At 33.8% G+C, this 20,000-nt stretch overlaps 1 protein-coding gene across 1 annotated transcript in view; it reads left to right on the forward strand.

The window, feature by feature from the left end:
• tank (TRAF family member-associated NFKB activator) overlaps positions 1-19,598 on the forward strand; it is a 20,515-nt gene extending 917 nt beyond the window's left edge. The window contains exons 2-8 of the mRNA XM_081369005.1: positions 709-922; positions 1,031-1,142; positions 2,351-2,457; positions 3,899-3,966; positions 6,104-6,222; positions 11,143-11,534; positions 17,240-19,598. Coding sequence (XP_081225131.1) covers positions 824-922; positions 1,031-1,142; positions 2,351-2,457; positions 3,899-3,966; positions 6,104-6,222; positions 11,143-11,534; positions 17,240-17,404 — 1,062 coding nt within the window. The 5' untranslated portion in view covers positions 709-823 and the 3' untranslated portion in view covers positions 17,405-19,598. The remainder of the gene's footprint in view (positions 1-708; positions 923-1,030; positions 1,143-2,350; positions 2,458-3,898; positions 3,967-6,103; positions 6,223-11,142; positions 11,535-17,239) is intronic.
• The last annotated feature ends 402 nt before the right edge of the window (positions 19,599-20,000 follow it).

Here is a 20,000-nt window from a genome sequence, read left to right on the forward strand (position 1 = left end):
GTGTGTCATGAGCTGTGTTTTCCCCCTGGCAGTAATGGTAAAAATGTTAACGATAGGTTTTTGGTAGCTAAGACTTTATAAGGTTTTAATCTATATATTAACTGGCTTTAAAAAACAAATTTAGCCTGAGAAATATAAAACATATGTCAATTAGCCCCGGCCTCACATAGACCCAGAAATGAAATTTGTTCAGGCATTTTAAAGTGACATATTAAATTATTCCTTGTGAATTTATAAGTGTGCCATTTATTACAATCCTTGCATGTTTAGCAATACTAAACACTAAAGTTAAACTGAATCTAACAGAACACATTGCTATTATTCTTAACTGTCTGAATGTTTTATTCTTGTTTTATGTTAACATTTTTATTCTTCAAAAAAATGTGTTTATTCTTTAGCACACCAGTGAGTATTGCAATGTGAAATGTACAAATAAGATTGAAAGGAGGAAAAGAAACACTTCTAAACCAAATGTGCCTTAATACATTTTAAAATGGTTTCCTCATGAACTAGTTCTTTTATGTTTTGTAATTTAATGTAAATAATGATATATATATTGAAGCACTAATGTAGACCAGGTGTACCAAAGGATTTTTTGTCACGCTATCAAGTTTATCACATTCACGTGATGTTGGCAAAATATGAGATGTTAAACTGCCATTTTATGCTTTTAGTGTTGATGGAGCTTGTGTGTGTGTGTGTGTTTAGCTGTTACTGACAGGTCTGGTGCCAATCTCACTCCTCTGAGTTAAAGAAGGGGTTTGTGTGTGCCTGGGACGAGGGCCCGGGACCACCCGTCCGGCATGTTACTGAAGGCCCGGGAATGGACAGGAACATCAGTGAGCAGCTCAACAAAGCCTTCGAAGCGTACCGAAATGTGTCTATTGAGAAAGAGTTGGCCAGAAAGGAACTTCAGCATAAGGTGGCGTTTGTGAACTATCAGTTCCCATCAGAAGTCTTTTATTTGAATCAATTCGTTAGCATGAGAGTTGGACAGACGGACACTTACGTGAACCCATTGCTTTTGCAGAGCGAGCAGTATCAACGGCACACTCAGATGCTGGAGAGAACGATAGAAGAGCAGGCCAAGACCATCTTACATCTTAAAGCTGAGCTCGGTTCAGTTCGTAAACATGCACCAGGTTAGAAATGGGGTTTTCTCTTCACACACACACCTTATTTGCTGTATGAAACAGACTGTAAATCAACTTGGAAGCATCACAAGGAGAAAATGTGGAAATAATCATAATACAGAAATGAGGTGTGTACAGTTTAATATAATAGTACAGTCATTAAAACTGAAGTAACACAAATGGAAATATGGGAACTATCTGATGTACGAACTTCTTCAAAATCGCCACCCTTTGTCTAGATTCTCTAAGCAGGTCATGAGGGGGATTAAAAAAAATATATATATGTATCATTTTTGTAAAGGAATTTGTATGTAGACACTATTTTTTTGTCTAGAAAACTAATTCCAAACATTTAAGCAGAAGCCTTTAGATCAAAGAGTTTACTTATAAATTAATTCGAGTGTATCCACATTGTGCAAATACAAAATGAAACAAAGGATTAAGAAAATCTATATAATTAGGATTAGGATATATATAATACATAAAGTAAATATTTATAAAAAATATATATATTTATGAGGGTAAATTTCCATTGTCACACTCTTAATGGAATATAAATATAAAATATGTTTTAATATGTAACAATAAAAATTGGTTGTTTATTGCATCCTCTGAGAATTAAGAATCAAGAAAGCATTACATGACATAAAGTAAATACTTATAAAAAATATATAATATATTTATGAGGGTAAATTTCCATTGTCATATTCTTTATATGGAATATAAATATATAAAATATGTTTTAATATGTATCAATTAAAATAGGGTTGTTTATTGCATCCTCAGAGTTAAAGAATTAATAATCAAGAAAGCATTACATGACATACTCAATATAAGATTTCTTTTCTGTATTCATATGTTGTCAAAAAATATAAAATTACGAATTTTCTTTCTATACACTATATAGACCAAACTTAGGACTATAAATAAACTGAGAAAGCATCAGACAATTTAACAAGCTGCATTATGCCCATCATGTGATATTATAGTATTATTATTACAACTTTAAATATCATTTATAACACGTTTATGCACACACTAGATTATTAAATTAGATTGTGTGTTACATGCTCAGTATGCGAGTGTTATTTTAGCATGCAGTGTTAGCTATCACATGCACGCTTTGATTTGATGAGTGTTCAAATGTCGTCAAGTGTTGCTATTGTTGATGAGTTTGACTGTGATAACGTGGCCATATTTTTTTAATTTTTTTTTAGAGGAGGTCTGTGAGCCTGCGTACAGAAAACAGGAAGTAGAAACCTTGTCACCCAGCGATCATCGCTCTGACAACCCGTCCAGTCCCCACAGGACTAACCATTTCCTGGTGTGTGTTTTCTCTGAATGTCCATGTAAAGGGATGTGACTGTGGCCAGTGTTTGATTTCAGAGTTTCTCTGCAACACTTTGTTCAAACACAAGGAAATGCACCATGTTGTTGTTTTTTCTTCTTTCTTTCTTTCTCAGTTATTGTGCAAATGCAGATTTGGTTGTGATGTAATTGTTCTGAAAGGACTTCTCTGACCGTGACCCCTGACCCTCAAGCCTTTATATTGTGTTCTCATCGTTAACCGCCTGTAAGCACAGACAAACCCTAATAGCTGAGTTTGCAGTGCTTTGCTAGTTATCCACAGTTCACTCGAAGGGTTAAGTTGTGAGAAATGTGCGAAAAAGATGTAGTTCTCTCTCTTCACAGTTTGATATCATTTTTCATCGCTATCTGTCCATAGTGAGAATGTTTCTCTAATTGAATCCAGTGTGATAATTCTTCTCAATTGTTTTAATCGCACACACGTTTATAACCCACAGGGGGCAGTAGAGCATAACACTTTCATTCGCTCGACCAGATCTCTAACCAGCGTAGCACAGACACCGAGAATTGAGTTCTCTCTTATGAAAGGAGGTGTCACTTTTCTTAGATGACTGTTACTGAGAGATATAGACATAACAGTTTGAAATGGCAACTTTCTCCTTTTCTTGAACTTAATCTTGGGTAGATAATGGCCTCCATTCAAAATCTATCGTGAGCCTAACCTGTAAATGCAACAAAGTATGTTATTCTGTAGCAAATTCACTCAAAGGTGCCATAATTAAGGGAGTTGGTAGTTTTTTTTGTGAAATTGAACTGACTTTTTAATGGACTTTTTAAAGTATTTTCCGCTGGGTGAATCATACGAACCCCTTTAGATTCAGACATGATTTTCACAACAATTAAGCACATTTTCACGCCAGTTCTCATTACCGTAATGCAAAAACATTTTATTTTATTTTATTTTATTTATTGTTACAATTTCTTTGTCCTGCCTTTTATTTGTGCTTGCTTAAAAAAAAAAAAAAAAAAAAAATATATATATATATATATATATATATATATATATATATATATATATATATATATATATATATATACTGTATATATACTGTATATATGCAATAAAGTAAAATATTAATGGAAACGGGAAGAAGAAAATCAGAAGAAAAATGTATTATAATAATAATGAGAATTTGAGCATGTTGGAGAGAGTGTGTGATGAAACTGTAATGAAATTAATGTCACAATAGAAAAGTCTTAATGATCTTAAAAATATTATTCTATTATTATTATTATTATTATTATTATTATTCATCCAGCTGAGCTCTATAGTTTTCAGTACAGCTTGTTCATGCATTTAGAGAAAAAAATGTGAAATATGTTTATGATATTTTTGAATGTGCAAGTACTGTACATACTGTAGCCATATTTTATCTCTTCTGTTTGTTTTTGTGCAGATAAGCGAACCCACAGAGTATTCTGGGATGCTTCCCCATCCAATATCTGCTCCCGGCGAAATGAAGAGGTAGATGAATCATATCACTTTACAAAAAATTTAAATTTTAATGAAGGATTTTGCACTTCAGTCCCTTAGGCACCCAGTCTAAAGGTTCAAACTTGAACTAAAACAACTGATTAACAACTCTGTTAAGTTTGTTTATTGGTATTATCAGGTCAGCATTGTTCTTGCAGAATATATCTTGTATAATATCTGAATAACATTCAAACTGATCCAAAAACAACACCCCTGATACACAGTGCTCATGAAATACTAATGCCGTTCAGTTGATGTGGCTTCAGTTATGAACAAGGGGAGGTGAACATGTCTGTATATTCTTAAATGTCATGTTGAATGACATCCAGAAGTGGGGCGGTTATACTTTATGGGTTAAGGCTGGTTTGGGTTCACTTAAAGTTAAGTCATATGTCTTATGCTTATGTCACCGAAAGTGAAAAGTGTGTCCCAGATACTTAAAATATGGTGGTAAAATGCCTCCGTTATGAAAGTTTTAATACGTTTAATGTGGTCTCCAACATTGCAGTCATGTAGAAAATGCATTGAATTGCACGCAATATGCACATTATACACATAATGCACACATTATAAATCTAATGTTTCTTGTCTTGGATGCTGATTGGTCAATACAGTGTTCCAGCTTTACACCACATAGAAATGGCTGCGATGTATAGTAACCAACAGTTAACTTGAAATGACATGTCAGGACTTCATATTCTAGCAGAAAGATGGAAATAAAATGACTTTTTAATGATCAATTATTACATTTTATGAGGAACTGCTATGTTGAAAGCAATAAGGCACTCAAAGCTTTTATATTGTATGTTTTTTTATATAGTTAGTTATTGAAGTTATTTACTTAGCTAGCTACTTAGTTTGGTTGTTTACTTAGTTATTTACATAGTTTGATTATTTACATAGTTTGGTTATTTACATAGTTGAGTTTGGTTATTTAGTTAGTTTGGTTTATTTACTTAGTTTGGTTATTTAGTTAGTTTGGTTGTTTTTTTACTTAGTTTGGTTATTTACATAGTTTGGTTATTTACATAGTTGAGTTAGGTTATTTACTTAGTTTGGTTGTTTATTTACTTAGTTTAGTTATTTAGTTTAGTTGTTTATTTACTTAGTTTGGTTATTTAGTTAGTTTACTTAGTTTGGTTATTTACTTAGTTTGGTTATTTACTTAGTTTGGTTGTTTTTTACTTAGTTTGGTTATTTACATAGTTTGGTTATTTACATAGTTGAGTTAGGTTATTTACTTAGTTTGGTTATTTACTTAGTTTGGTTATTTAGTTAGTTTGGTTGTTTATTTACTTAGTTTGGTTATTTACTTAGTTTGGTTGTTTTTTACTTAGTTTGGTTATTTACATAGTTTGGTTATTTACATAGTTGAGTTAGGTTATTTACTTAGTTTGGTTATTTACTTAGTTTGGTTATTTACTTAGTTTGGTTATTTAGTTAGTTTGGTTGTTTATTTACTTAGTTTGGTTGTTTTTTACTTAGTTTGGTTATTTACATAGTTTGGTTATTTACATAGTTGAGTTAGGTTATTTACTTAGTTTGGTTATTTACTTAGTTTGGTTGGTTATTTACTTAGTTTAGTTATTTACATAGTTGAGTTAGTTAGGTTATTTACTTAGTTTTCTTATTTGCTTAATTAGTTATTTAGTTGAGTTATTTACATAGTTTGGATGTGTACTTAGTTTGGTTATTTATTTATTTATTTATTTATTTATTTACTTAGTTTGGTTATTTACTTAATTTAGTTAGTTTGGTTATTTACTTAGTTTGCTTATTTAATTAGTTTAGTTATTAACTTAGCTAGTTACTTAGTTCAGTTATTTACTTAGTTCAGTTATTTACTTAGTCCAGTTATTTACTTAGTTTAGTTATTTACTTAGTTATATAAAGTATAATTTATATTAAGTTTTATGCCATTCATATTTTAATATATTTAAATGAAGTAAAACACTTTCCAAAAAGTTCCTTTTAAAGTTCCTTCCCAGTGAAGTGTGAGAAACTAGATATTCCGGATAAAGTTATTTGTTTTTCTAATCTTAACACTGGTTTTTATTTTTTTTATTAGCATTATTATTTTGAAAGAGCCCAGCCAGACATTTGACTTTTCTCTTTCTCTTTCGATTAGTGCGAATTTTCTGGACACTTGGCAGGAAATCCAGGGGACTTTCCAGAGGATTCAGACTCTAACCAGAAGGCAGAAAGATCACCTGAAGAGAATACACAAAGGAAATGACACCACTAATGGTAAAATAATGTTTTAGAACCTAATTTGAAATTTCTGGACTAATATCCTTTATTAAATTATAGCTGTTATACCACCTCACCCAAGTGCGTTTCTTCCCATTCTAATTAAATTAGGTCAAATGAAACCAGTGGAGTTACAATTACTTTAGAAATGTCACAACAAATTAGTAATTACATAGCTAGTAGTGTAATGCTAGTAATTACATTGTTTGTTCTTTCACGCAATTAAAAGCAGAAATACTCCACGCAAAGCCATGGTGTAAGGGCTTTTTGCTCCGATGACCTCTGACCTCCATGCAGATAAGCGTGTTGAATTATCACTTTGATAAATGTTGTTTTGAAGCAGCACACTGTTACACAATTACTTGTCCTCTGTGAAATCTCTTGGAAAACAATACGCCAGTGAGATGTATTTTTGGAAGTGGTTGCATGACGGAAAGCATGCAAAAAGGACGGTGTGTTTTTGCTCCATGGAACGTCCATACGTATATTAAACACAATTAGGAGTGTTTGCTAAGGCAAGCATCACTAATAGCTGATACTATTGCTCATACTCATGGTTAGAGCTTCTGGAAAACCATACTGTAAATATATCAGTAAAAAAAAAACATTTAAGGGCCAAATTAAATCTTGGCAACGCCTGCATTTTTAAAACCAGAATTATGCAACACCAAAGTCCGTTTGGTCACATCACAGACCAGAACAGTAGAAATAACAGTACATTTATTGGCATCACTGGATATGTTGCCATGTTAATTGTTGAGGGATTATGGAAATAACTTTTGAGGTCAAATAAACATTCTACTCAACTAGATCCTATTTAAAAATTAATATATGCTTTTATTTCAAGATTATATAGGTCACCCAGAATTGAAATGCTATTATGATTTATTCACCCTAGTGTTGTTGACCTTTGCATTTTATTTGAAGTCAAATGAGATGTTATGCTGAATGTGTGAGCTGCTGTTTTCTATTCAATGATAGTGGCTGATTTACAAATTCAAGCTCCGTATGTGTAGTCAGTTTTAGACTTTGAATATATTGCTAGATATTATGTCTTCTGACACCATACGATCTTTTTTCTTTTATAGCTCTCAAATTTAACTTGCGGTTGTGCACATTTAAAATTAATGCATTCCCATGCGAGAATTAATTCTGTTTGTAGTCCAATCCAATCCAACTTTATTTGTTAAGCACTGTTAAGCCAAAGTGCTGTACAGGAAAATAAATAAGAAATCATAAAAAAAAAAAAACATGAGGCGCAAAATTACATATAAAATACAACAATAAAATGAAACGACATAAACATGAGTACAAATAATAGCCACGCAATAAAAGCAATCCAAATAAGAAATGAAATCAAGTAAATAAAGTCGACATCTTACTAGATGTCAAAGGCCACTGAGAAAAGATGGGTTTTAAGACGGGTTTTAAAAAGAGAGTCAATGATGTCAAATGATGCTTTTGAATTGAACACAAATGTGAGAGTTCAGCATGTCAGAGTTCATTAACTTTGGGTCTGTTCCTCACATAAAACCATCATATGAATATAGTGCACAAATCATATAATATCATACTGTTTTGATACTTTAATGGTGCCCTTTTTGGGGCTTTACAGTATAAATCTGCACTTTTTGTTTTTGGAAAAGAGCAGCTCAAACATTCTGCCTAACATCTTTTGCGTTTCCCTGAAGAACGGAAAACTAAATTTCAAAATAGTTGTCATAAATAATAATAATAATACTTATTCTCACAATGATCTGCCTTTTTAATAAAATGCCTCCATCGGTTTACGAGGAGGTTGAAAGCCATGCTTTGATGATCGTGATTTCATAATATGTCACATTACTATCTCCACGTGCCTTCTCAGTGTGATCACAGGCTTTGATCAGGACGCATTGGAGGTGAATTTGGAGCTTTGAGTCTGTAGTTGATTTTAATTGCTCTTGCGGTGGCAGCGGCTGACGCAGTTGTTATGGTAGAGCAATTCTCACTGCATTGTTTGGTGCTAAATTTGACAGAGTTCCTCATTAATAGTCAGCGTTGCATGGTGTACATATCACTGCTGTGCTTTCTCTGCATCTGCATACTAATGCACTCGTATCTATATGAGCGAGAGAGAGATTGACGAGAGAAAAATGCTGTTCCTTGATGCTAAAGCACAATCAGTTTAATGTAATTACACGAGGCTTGTCCGTTTCCATTTGTGTTCCTCTTAATGCTTGATTAATAGATGTTAATAGATGTTTATTTTGTTCATTTAGCAAACACTTATATGCAAAGTGAGCTTAAAGCAATGATTTTTAATTGTAATGTCTTGCACCAGATTTATTTTATTGGATCCTGGAAAACTTCTTCCTCTCAAAACATTTACATAATTGAATTTAGGAAACTATTTTATTCAGTGACTTATAAAAATGCACCTATAATAGGCATTATGATGAGTAAATGTGGTAAATAGGACCACTGTACATTTGATAATATTAATGCATTAGCTAACATAAACAAACAACAAGCAATATATATATTTTTACAGTGTTGTTTAATCTTTGATAATGTTTGTTAAAGAGGACCTATTATGCCCTTTTTGATTTTGTTTCTGGGCTCTACTAGAATAGGTTTTCATGCTTGAATGTTCGAATGCAAACTATGGTCGCAAGTTCCATCGTTATTAGCGTAGTTCAACTAGTCAGTGTTTCCAGAACCCATACTTCCAACAAAAGTTCGCAAACAGCATCGCAAAGTTGTGTATTGTTATTGTCTATACACAGTTATTGTCATAAGTGTATTGTGATTGTCAAAACATTTTAGTAACTAAACTGAATTTTATTAGGTTTAGTGACAACATGTTACAATGTTTACATGGTACAATTTCTGGTAAGCTATGTTTTTTTTAAGTTATTGCTTGACACAAATTTCATGATTTCAATTAAATTAATTTCTTGTGATTACCTATTGCTGTAAACATATAGAGCCCTATCAGCTGGTAGTATTATTTAAGGTTAAAATTAGACTAACTAAATATAAATGCGTTAGTAACAACTTTAGTAAAAGTAAAATAAAATATGTCAAGTAAAAATATAATAAATATGTAATATAGTACACATATTTAGCAAAATACTCTCTATAGATCTATTTTTCTAGCCATCTGCTAGCCCATATTTTGGTCATTAAATGGCTTTCCTGAGGTAAATGTTTTGTGACAGAATTGTTCTCCAGCTGTTTTATTGACCTCTTTCCACGGATGAAAAACACTGATTGATCGATATTATGTATGAGGAATATACATTTCAGTAAGTTGTACTGTATCTTTCAACAGTGTTCGTGTTTATTTACCATTAGCTAGTAGAGATGATCTGTTCACGTGCCACTAGGGATCTGTCGCGTCACATTTACAAGCACCAAAACGGTATTTATTGTTTGAATTCCATAATAAAATGAACAGAATCTGAGAATCTGAGATTTTTTTATATCATAAGTAATCTGCTCTGTCTAGTCTGTCGGTCTCCGTGTCCTCTTTGCTTCACGATTTTTCTGTGCGTGAGAAAATAGATGTGTGGCGTGAGAGAGTGTGAAAAGTCTCAATCGCGTGAGTCTCAAGGTGAATGCGTGAGTGTTGGCAGCTCTGCAAACAGATTCATTAAAAGAAGTTATAATTACTCCACCACCTGCGTGACATCATTAACCAACGTGGTTGAACGACAAATTTGCAACAATACGGTTTCAGGAAACAGTTGTGACTAGCTAGTTGATTTCTTCCACAATGCATTGTACTATGATAGTTAGGAAGTGAGTTACATCGTTGTACGGGATGAAACACACATAGATATCATATAAAGGCTAGATGTCTTAAGGCGGAGTCACTTCCGGCATCACCGGCGGCCATCTTAAGACAGGGAAGCTGTGAATTAAGGTGAGTGATCAGCACGCACACAAATCCTCTTATCTCGCTGAAATCTGGACGGATTTACAAACGGTTTGGTTTCTTACAAACGTTATTAACGTGGCTATAATTCCGAATGCCTGAACATGTATGTTATAATTATTCATATGTATGCAGTGTCATAGCTACATCTCTGACGTTTATAACAAACCAAACCGTTTGAAAATCGGTAGAAAATTGAGCAAGTTATGGTTATTTAAAAGTACATGCACCATGTTATGAGTGAGCGAGCACCCTGTCGTAAGATGGCCGCCGTGTGCGGACGTCGACCTCCATTGGCCAGCAGCGCGGACGAGACATCTAGCCTTTATATGATATCTATGGAAACACACCCCTGTTTAGTTCCTGTCTCTATGAAGCCCCTCCTTCTGAAAAGCACACTGTGCTCTGATTGGTCGGCTGGATCAGTGTGTTGTGATTGGTCAACTGCTTTGGGTGTGTTTGGGAAATGTCCCGCCCCTCACCATAACCACCAGTTTCAACACACTACTGACTAACTCAACCAGGCCCCGCCCCTTTATTCTGCATATTAATTATTTAAATGAGGGATATTTTGACGTGTTCGTTCCATCTATGGTTCGTTCCCGGAAGAAAACTCAAGACTACAATGGAGGCGTTTCAGGGAGTTCAGAAACAGTGACACTGATATAGAGAATAACTCCCGCTGGAGGGACTTTCAGAGCTTTTTCATGCTCAAACTGCAACATTACACACTGAAGAAAGATGAACATGGAGACAAAAAAATAAAAAAGCATCATAGGACCCCTTAAATAATTCATGTTAGTTTAAAGGACAATTACTAATGTTAACAGATAGAACTTTTTTATTTTAATAATGTTATTTTCAACATTTACTAAGAATAATGAATACTATAGAAGTATTGTTCTTTGCTAGTTAACTAATGTTAAAAATGTTACCATGTTTTTCATGATATGAGCGTAACATAAATGTTTTGTTGATTTCCTATCTGATTCCAGTGCAGTTTTCCATGCCCATCCAGTGCACGGACGACACGGCAGAACAAGCCGAGGTGTCGTTTTCCTCACCGCTGAGGTCAGAGGTCGACGAACCCTCGAACTCCGCGTCACTCGCGTCACGTGGCGCAGTTCCAGTCAACACCTCTTTTGACCACCTTTCCCTAAGCGGCCTGAGTGTGAAGTTTCCCCCAAACACAGACGACGAGTACGACTTTCTCAACAGTACTCCGGATAAACGGGTGGACCTGCCTCTGCACAGACTGGACCTGGGAGACCAATTGCACACAATGAGGGAGGAGTCTTGTTCATCATACTCCGCCCCCTCTTCTTCAGCTCACACGTCTGCATCCGCATCTTCTGCCTCACACGAAAATGTACGAGGACCCCAACAGGTAAGACGGACATTCACACCCAGGATGCCTTGAAAGTTTGCTGATATCGTTATTAAGAATTGCAACATCGCATGCTGTAGGACAGGTCGAATTGTAAGAGCAAACAATCTAAAGGTGCATCCCATTTGGCTTACTATGACATTTTGCAGTATAAATAGAGCGAGGAGTGTTCACACTGTAAATTCCAACTAGAAAAAGTATTTTAATTCCCGAATGATGCACTTAATTAACTGAAAAACGAAATGTGAAATGTTGGACACTTCATGCGCTCGACTGTCGCAGCTTTAATTACGTAGCAGAGGGGGAGGAGCTAACAGACTGATGTTGAATGACGAAATAACCGGTTACACTTTACAATAAGGTTCATTATTTAACATTAGTTAACTACCTTAATTAACATGAACTAAGAATGAACAATACTTCTTCAGCATTTATTAATCTTAGTTAATATTAATTTCAACATATGTTATTAAAATCAAAGGTTGTATTTGTTAACATTAGTTAATGCACTGTGAACGAACAATGAACATCTGGATTTTTTATTAACTAACTTCTAAGTGCCATCTAAAATTTTCTTCTAAAATGAGTATTTTTATCAAGCTTGTATATTTAAGTTCAGTAATTTAACTTTAATGACAATTAATAGGTCATTTTCATTGCCATTAAAGTGAAATAACTGAACATAAACATACAAGCTTGATAAAAATGATCATTCTAGAAGGAAATTTCATATTGCACTTAGAGGCTTTTGCATCTGAACTCTTCATATACTGTAACAAATGTATTGCTCATTGTTAGTTCATGTTAGTAAATACATTAAATATAGTTAACTAATGAACCTTATTGTAAAGTGCTACCAAATAACCTTATAAAATTCGGTTGTGTACGTATTGCATAAGTACATCATGCAATACGACATGAGTATTGTACATTAGTACATAAGCATTGCATAGTGTTGTTTTAAGTACGTAGTGTATAGTGCGACATTTATGTGAGAGACATACTTATGAAAACATCTATAACAGCAGTCGTTTTTTAAGATTATTCACAACCCAGTCAGGTTAAATTTGGAAACATTGCATTGTATTTGGCTAATATCACTCAAAAAAGATGATTTTTATGTCATTATAGTGTTCTGTTCCAAAACCTAGTGAGCTTCCTTCATGGATACTGACCACAAAGGGAGAAACCAAACTGCAATGCAGAGAAGTGATTCAATCAGAATCTCTTGATATAAGAATTTGGTTCATTAGCATAGAAATACACAGCATTCTGAAACTATAAGTTTGTCCATTTTTATTTAGAATTTGTTTATTTGTTTTTTTATGACCTTTCTCTCGACTTAGAACCCTTGAAAAGGTTTTTAATCAAGTTAATCCAAATTAAGTTTTAGAATTCTTAGGACAAAATGGATCTAATAATAACTCAAGTAATGGTTTTCACTATTAAAATAAGCAAAGAAGCAAACCAGGGTTATTATCATTAACTAAAACTAAAACCATAATTTTTTTTCCTTCCTTGAAACTAAATAAATGTTAACCGAAATAAAATATTAAAAAAGTAACATTATTCTCAATGGTCCACTTTAGACATTCTACTAACTATAAGTGGACCATCGAAATAAAGTGTAACCTAACCTAACTTTTTTTTTTTTTTTTGCGTTTAACTTGTCAAAAACTCATCACAATGCATTTTGGGATTGCTTGCAAAGAATACATGCAATGCTGCCACTAAACAGGATATTGTAGAAGGGATTAGATTCAAAATGTTTTTCATTTTGGTTCTTTCTGAGCAGAAATGCTAATTTTGCATTTAAGGTCTTTCTAAATGGTAGAATGAAATAAAAGAGTGGTAAATAATGTTCTTTTTAAAATGCATGTACACTGTACCTAGGTCAGCGACATCATTACACATGCACTCATCTCTTTTTTTATTTTGTTTTGCATGAATAAAAAGACAATGTTATAGTCTTTGCGCTGCAGAATCACAGAAACCACTGCAGTCGGCACTGGACATGTGAAATCTTTCCCTCATAACAGTGCGTGGGAAATTAACAGATTCATGCAACAGGAAGTGGTGTAAATTGGAAAGTTTACTTGGACAAAATTCTTTAGTCATTGGTTTTTAGGGAAAATTCCAGCTTTCCGTTACGTTCTGCAAAAACAATCAAAAAACGATTTGTTTTTAGTTTTTGTTCCTTGAATCATTTCTAATCTTTGCATAAAAAGTAGCCTAGTATAATATGTCACCAATTATTCTGAGCAGCATTCATGTCAGTGGTGTCCTAGCTAGCAAGCTCCTTAAGTATTAACATAAAGCATAATGTCTTTGCTCTGCATGTGCTAAACGCTTATTCTAAAGCCTGACGTCAAAAACATAATGTAAGCATGAGGTTGTCTTTTTATATTTTGACATCTAGTGAATGATACCCATTCTTTTTGATACATTAATATTATGCTACACTTAATCTAAATACATAGGCAGCATTTTAATGCATCATTTAAGGTGCTCTAAAAGCAAAGACTAAGGTACAGGGAAAGAGCATGATTATGATGCCTGTTAGCATAAACCTATTTTCCAGCGATGCATGTATTTATTTATTTTTATTTATTTATTTATTTATTTAGAAAAGGGACAATGTACATTAATTAACATTCATAAATGTAAATGTACCCAAATTAGCCCGAAGGCTATTCTTTGTAGAATGGGCAAATCCCATAATGCATTGTGATGATGAGCATTGTGTTAATGTATTAAATGCATTTCATTCCTGAAGTGTTCAGACTTCAGTCTACTTCTATTTTACCCAGTATTTTTGTATGCTACTGTATTTATTTTTATGCTTATTCTATGGCTAATAATATTGTGTTGTTAGCTTAGCAACATGCTAACAGCAAACTATTGAAGTAAGTTGAATTAAGTCAAAAGTGTGTGAAAAGCCATTAGCCCATATAGGCAGATACAACTCAGCAGTACAACTCACTAGGTTTTAGAACAACGTGTATATTATGTAAACTAGACAAATCTACACGTTATATTTTAAAAAGCACGTTTTACTACTGAAAATTCATAAGCTAAATATTTTATACAGTTCTTCTCGTAGGTTTACATGCCCCTTACAGAACATAGGGATCATCATTTTTTAGATTAAAAAAATCGTATTATTTAAATTTTTAAATATTTTAATAATAATGCTCAAGGAGGCAACACATGATATAATATGTAAACCAAATGATCATGTTCAAATTAAGTTTTTTTTTTTTTGTCTTGTGGAATATATGTAAATATCTGTTATACAGCTTGTGCAAATGCTAAACATCTTACAGATTCTGGAAGGGGTGTGTAAAGTTGCATATTTACAACTGTATATATTTGCAGCTTGTGAAATTGCAAAGGAAATCTAATTAAACGCATATAAAGAAGAGCCCTATTGCTTTTACCTGTCCATATGGAGAGCCGCGAAACTCGCACCTATTATGTAAGGCTCACATCTGCACAGGAATTGGGTGCTATTCCATTTAGGATGTCAATTAGGATGTGCTAAGACCACAGAGAGCTGTGAATCACATATTACCTCGTCTTCTGCGCTGTCGTACTATTACACTTGTTTCCGGACTGTTCTTTTTGCTCTCTTTGAGCTCAAAAGCATTGCAGATACCTGGGCTCATCTGGTTTAAGTGCATGAAAAAAAAAATTTGTGTTGTTGGCAAAACAGACATTTTGAACGGAATGGCTAAATTATGAAGTGTAAATCTGGTGTCATCCAAAAAAGAGCATTTTCTTTCATCATGGCATTTAAAAAAAAAACAGTGCTGTTTGCAAATGGGCAGATCTTAATATAGGTGATAACAGATTGATTATGAAGTCAGTTGTTTTGGTTATCATGTGACTGCATCCAGAATGTGAGACAAGTTAAAAAAATGCTTTTCTCACTAGCAGAGAATCTAAATGAAATGCAAAAGCTATATATATATATATATATATATATATATATATATATATATATATATATATATATATATATATATATATATATATATATATATATATATATATATATAATCTAATTGATTACATGATTTGGCTGAGAAAATTGCCCCCAAAAGATGATTTAAAGGGGTGTTTGATTATGATTTGACTTTTCTAACTTTAGTTAGTGTGTAATGTTGCTGTTTGAGCATAAACAACATCTGCAAAGTTACAACGCTCAAAGTTCAAAGCAAAGGGAGATATTTGCTTTTAAAGAAATCGCTTTTTGAGGACTACAACAAACGGCTGGTAGAGACTACACCACATTCCTCCCGGGTTAGTGACATCACCAACCCTAGAATTTACATAAACCCCGCCCCTGAACACGATTTATAGATAATCAAGACAGAATATATGCTAATCAATGACTAGAAGATAACTACACATAAGCTTCATAAATTCATCAGCTAACCATTCAGAAATGTCCTGTTGCTTCTACATGTTGTCACTTCTTCTTGAGTCTCTCCATCATTGTCTGACTTTTAAACATAAAAGGCAGAACAGTTTCTGACATTTTAGTGCGTGTCTGCGTAATCGAAGCTGCTGACACACACAAGCTCTTGAAGCTCCACCCCCTGTGCCGGGAGCAGCAGCTCATTTGCATTTAAAGTAACAGACACAAAACGACACGTTTTTACTGACCCTCAAAAAGTGACAATTTTAACATGCTGTAGAAAACATTCTATGGGGTATTTTGAGCTAAAACTTCACATACACATTCTGGGGACATCAGAGACTTATTTTACATATTGTAAAAAGGGGCATTATACCACCCCTTTAAAGTCATTACTGTGTTACATGAGAAAAGCATCAAATAAGCATCACAAAAAGTAGCTTTAGAAGGAAATATAATATTTGATTCAACATCAGATTTATTACACATAAACTTTTAGGCTTCAACGGCCATGAGGATGAATAAATGATGACAGAATGAAACATTTTGGGCGAACTATATCTTTAATGTTTTTTTTATTAATATTTTAAAAATGTATTTAAATTTTAATGAAATGATACTCTAAATAAGAAACTGTACATGTCTAAATGAGCAAGTCATTGAGTCATGCAATCATTAAATTTGTTCAAATTGCTGAATCTGATTCATTCAGGAATTAAGTAAATGTCTCTCTTTATGAATTGGCCATTGAATCATTGGTTCACCCGATATAATACAATATTAACTTCTTATTTATTGAACTGTTGTATAAAGTCAATATCACATTTACACTCGTTCTATTCGGGACAAAAACAGCACTCATTTGATATTGCGCTTGTTACTCGTGTGATGTCGCTTAACTATATCAGTATAGTTACAGTATGTAATATTGTCTCTATATTAAATAAATATGAGACAATATATATATATATATGTGTGTGTATATGTGTATATATATACATATATATGTGTGTGAGTGTTATTGTTTTTGTTAGTGTTATTATTACACAACCATGTCACATAAAGGCCTTAGCTTTTGCATTTCACTTGCATAATACTTTGTATTAATGAAGTAATGCAATACTTCACCCTGCAGTATGAGCAGTTTGAGCTACAGACGCATGTTGAGTAGTTTAATCTTGGCTTTTATTAACCCATCATTATCTGATGCCAGCTTAACAAATGCATAATTTGCCAGTATGATTGCCCTCATTGCTGTCTAATGTCCTTTGTCTATGTCCAGCTTTTTTGGACTCCAGACCTCCCGGACTTGTCGGCCCAGGCGTCGGGGACAGACGCTCAGCAGATGAACAGCCGAGAGAAGTGTGCCTTTTGTGAGGATGATGTACACCCAAATCACATGTATAGCCACCTCAATTCACACTTCAAGAACAAAGCTGGCGATTGACACACGCGGGCAAGGGGTCGCCCGCCGGACTGAAACGGCCTTTATTCATGGCTTTAAGTAGCACACTTCCCTTCTGAACACATTTGCTCATGTCCGTCAGCGACACGATGAAGAGAGCGGAACCTTCCGCGGTCATTTATTTAATTAGGAGAACTTTAAACGGTGGTTATGTCTTAATTAATCTTTTTAGCTGCATTTTAGTTGGAATCGTTCCGATGACTGGCAGTTTAACTGTAGAATAAAGGCAAAAAAGTCATTATATTTGATATGGCAACATCAAAGATATCCGCATCTCGGAGGGTGAGTTGTCTCACCGTTGTACTTTTATTCAAATGCATCCCAACCTAAAGAACAAGCTCTTACCTGTGCTATGCATATATCAATTAAAACAAAATATCAGTTTCTAGGGATGGTCCCAAGCCTTTTATATGAATATATAACATTTGTGAATGTAAACCTTCATATCTTGGTAATTATGCGATTTTTTTTTTTTTTTTTTTTAAGTCATAAATCCAATTACACAAATGCTTGTTTTCTCTAGCAATGGTTTTGTTTGTTGGTTTCAAACGTACTTTCTTAAAGTAGAATTATTTTTGTGCATCCTTTCCTCCTAGCTAAATTTCAATATCTTATTTTTGTAATATCTTTTTTTTAAGTGAACACAATAAAACCACACTGACATACATTAAGGCAAGAGTCACTAATTTAAAACAGGCAAATTTGAACCGTGTCCTCGGGACAAGAGCGTCAGGTCGGGGCAAGTTGTAGTTTAGCACTCTTGTTTTAACTTCAGCAACACGGCTGGTAAATTTAGACATTTTTTTCCATTGAAATGTTGTGGAAGTAATAACTCCTAATTGCTTTAATTTGATAACTTAATTTTAATGTGTACCACCTGTATGAGGGAATCTGTTCATAATGAGAAATAATTCCAGGATAATCATTTCAACGATAAACACCATCTGGTTTACGAAAGCACTTCTGCACAGGTATATCAGGTTAATTAAAACTGTGTTTCTACACTGAGTATCCAATACAAGCTCAATTTGTGATTTCATGCACAATTATCTTATGAATTATACTGCATTATTTTGTGGCCTACTTGCTATTGGGCCTGTTTTAGATGTCTGCGGTTCATCCACATGAATGAACACGAGCAAAAAGCACTGAGAAATATTAACCGAGCGTTTTCTAGACTGCATATCATGTGAATTATCTGCTCAAACAGCAAAACAATCTTCCATTTGGTTTTCATACGATCGCATTATACCTCTAAACTGCACTGTGCTCTTGTGTGTACAGAAGTGCTTGTGTTTTTATTGAAATATCTTAAACCATGTCCTTGATGCTGCATTGGACTGTGTGTGTGTGTGTGTGTGTGTGTGGATAATTAGCAGCGTCGTAAACAAACGTAATCATTTTCAGTAATTCAGTGACGACGCGTTGAGCAGATAGTCAGATGTGTGTAGTGGCACACGTGTGTGTGTGTGTGTGTGCAGCGAAGACCTCGCAGCGCCCCGGATTACAGCCTGCTAACACACACACACACACACACACTCCATAGATGAGCTGGTGTGAAGAAGAGGAGCTAGTTTTGTGGTTGTTTTTCACACTGGCAGACTGGCGCTGCACATTGGGACTTTTGCAATGTTTCGCTGATTCGCTGAAGAAAAGATCCCCTAAAATATTGATTTAAGGGATAATGTACAACCAGCCGGTCATTATCGCAAAATAAACACTGATAGGGTTATTCAACAACTCAAAGCGGGCGTTTGTTTTGACCAGCTATCTGTGTGTAATCCTGGTTGTTCAGTTTGTGGTTTTAAAACCTAAAAAAAAGTCATAGCTTCCCTCTGGAGATTCCTATCGGTTTGTTATGTGTTGGTAAATGAGGTCTGCAGTGCAACATAAATTATACACAGCTATATGTGAATTTTAAAGCTACTATGTAATGTAACTTGCTAACAAGTTTCTAAATGAGGACTAAAACACAAGAATGTGAGTTTGCATGCTTGGCGAATCTGAAAACTGTTGTAGTCCTTGTTTAGCCAAGTTTTATTCTGAAAACCCAATGGAAATTCCCTTGGGAGCCCATGATGACTGATCCAGGTCAACCTACAAACGGATGTAATGACTGAACAGCTCTATTTACTGTATACTTACCAAATAAATAAGTACATTTACTTGAAATATCAATTGATTTTTGAGTTGATCATGTCCATACTGTTACTTTAGGGCAGTGTTTCTCAACTAAAGGGCTGATGCAGACTTCTATATGTATAGTATATACACACACATATGTATAATATATATAAATATAATAATATATATATATACACATATATAAATGCAAACTTTTATGTTAGATGCAACTAATCACGATTAATTGATTTGACAGCACTATTATATATGTATATATGTGTGTACACATATATGTGTGTATATGTGCATACACACACACATAGGCCTGTATATGTATACGCACACATATGTATAATATATATAAATATAATATATATACATATATATCATATAAATGCAAACTATTATGTTATAAGCAATTAATCGTTATATATAACGATTATATATTAATAAT

The sequence above is a fragment of the Scardinius erythrophthalmus genome, assembly GCF_964197995.2.
Source record: "Scardinius erythrophthalmus genome assembly, chromosome: 6".
Lineage (NCBI taxonomy): Eukaryota > Metazoa > Chordata > Actinopteri > Cypriniformes > Leuciscidae > Scardinius > Scardinius erythrophthalmus.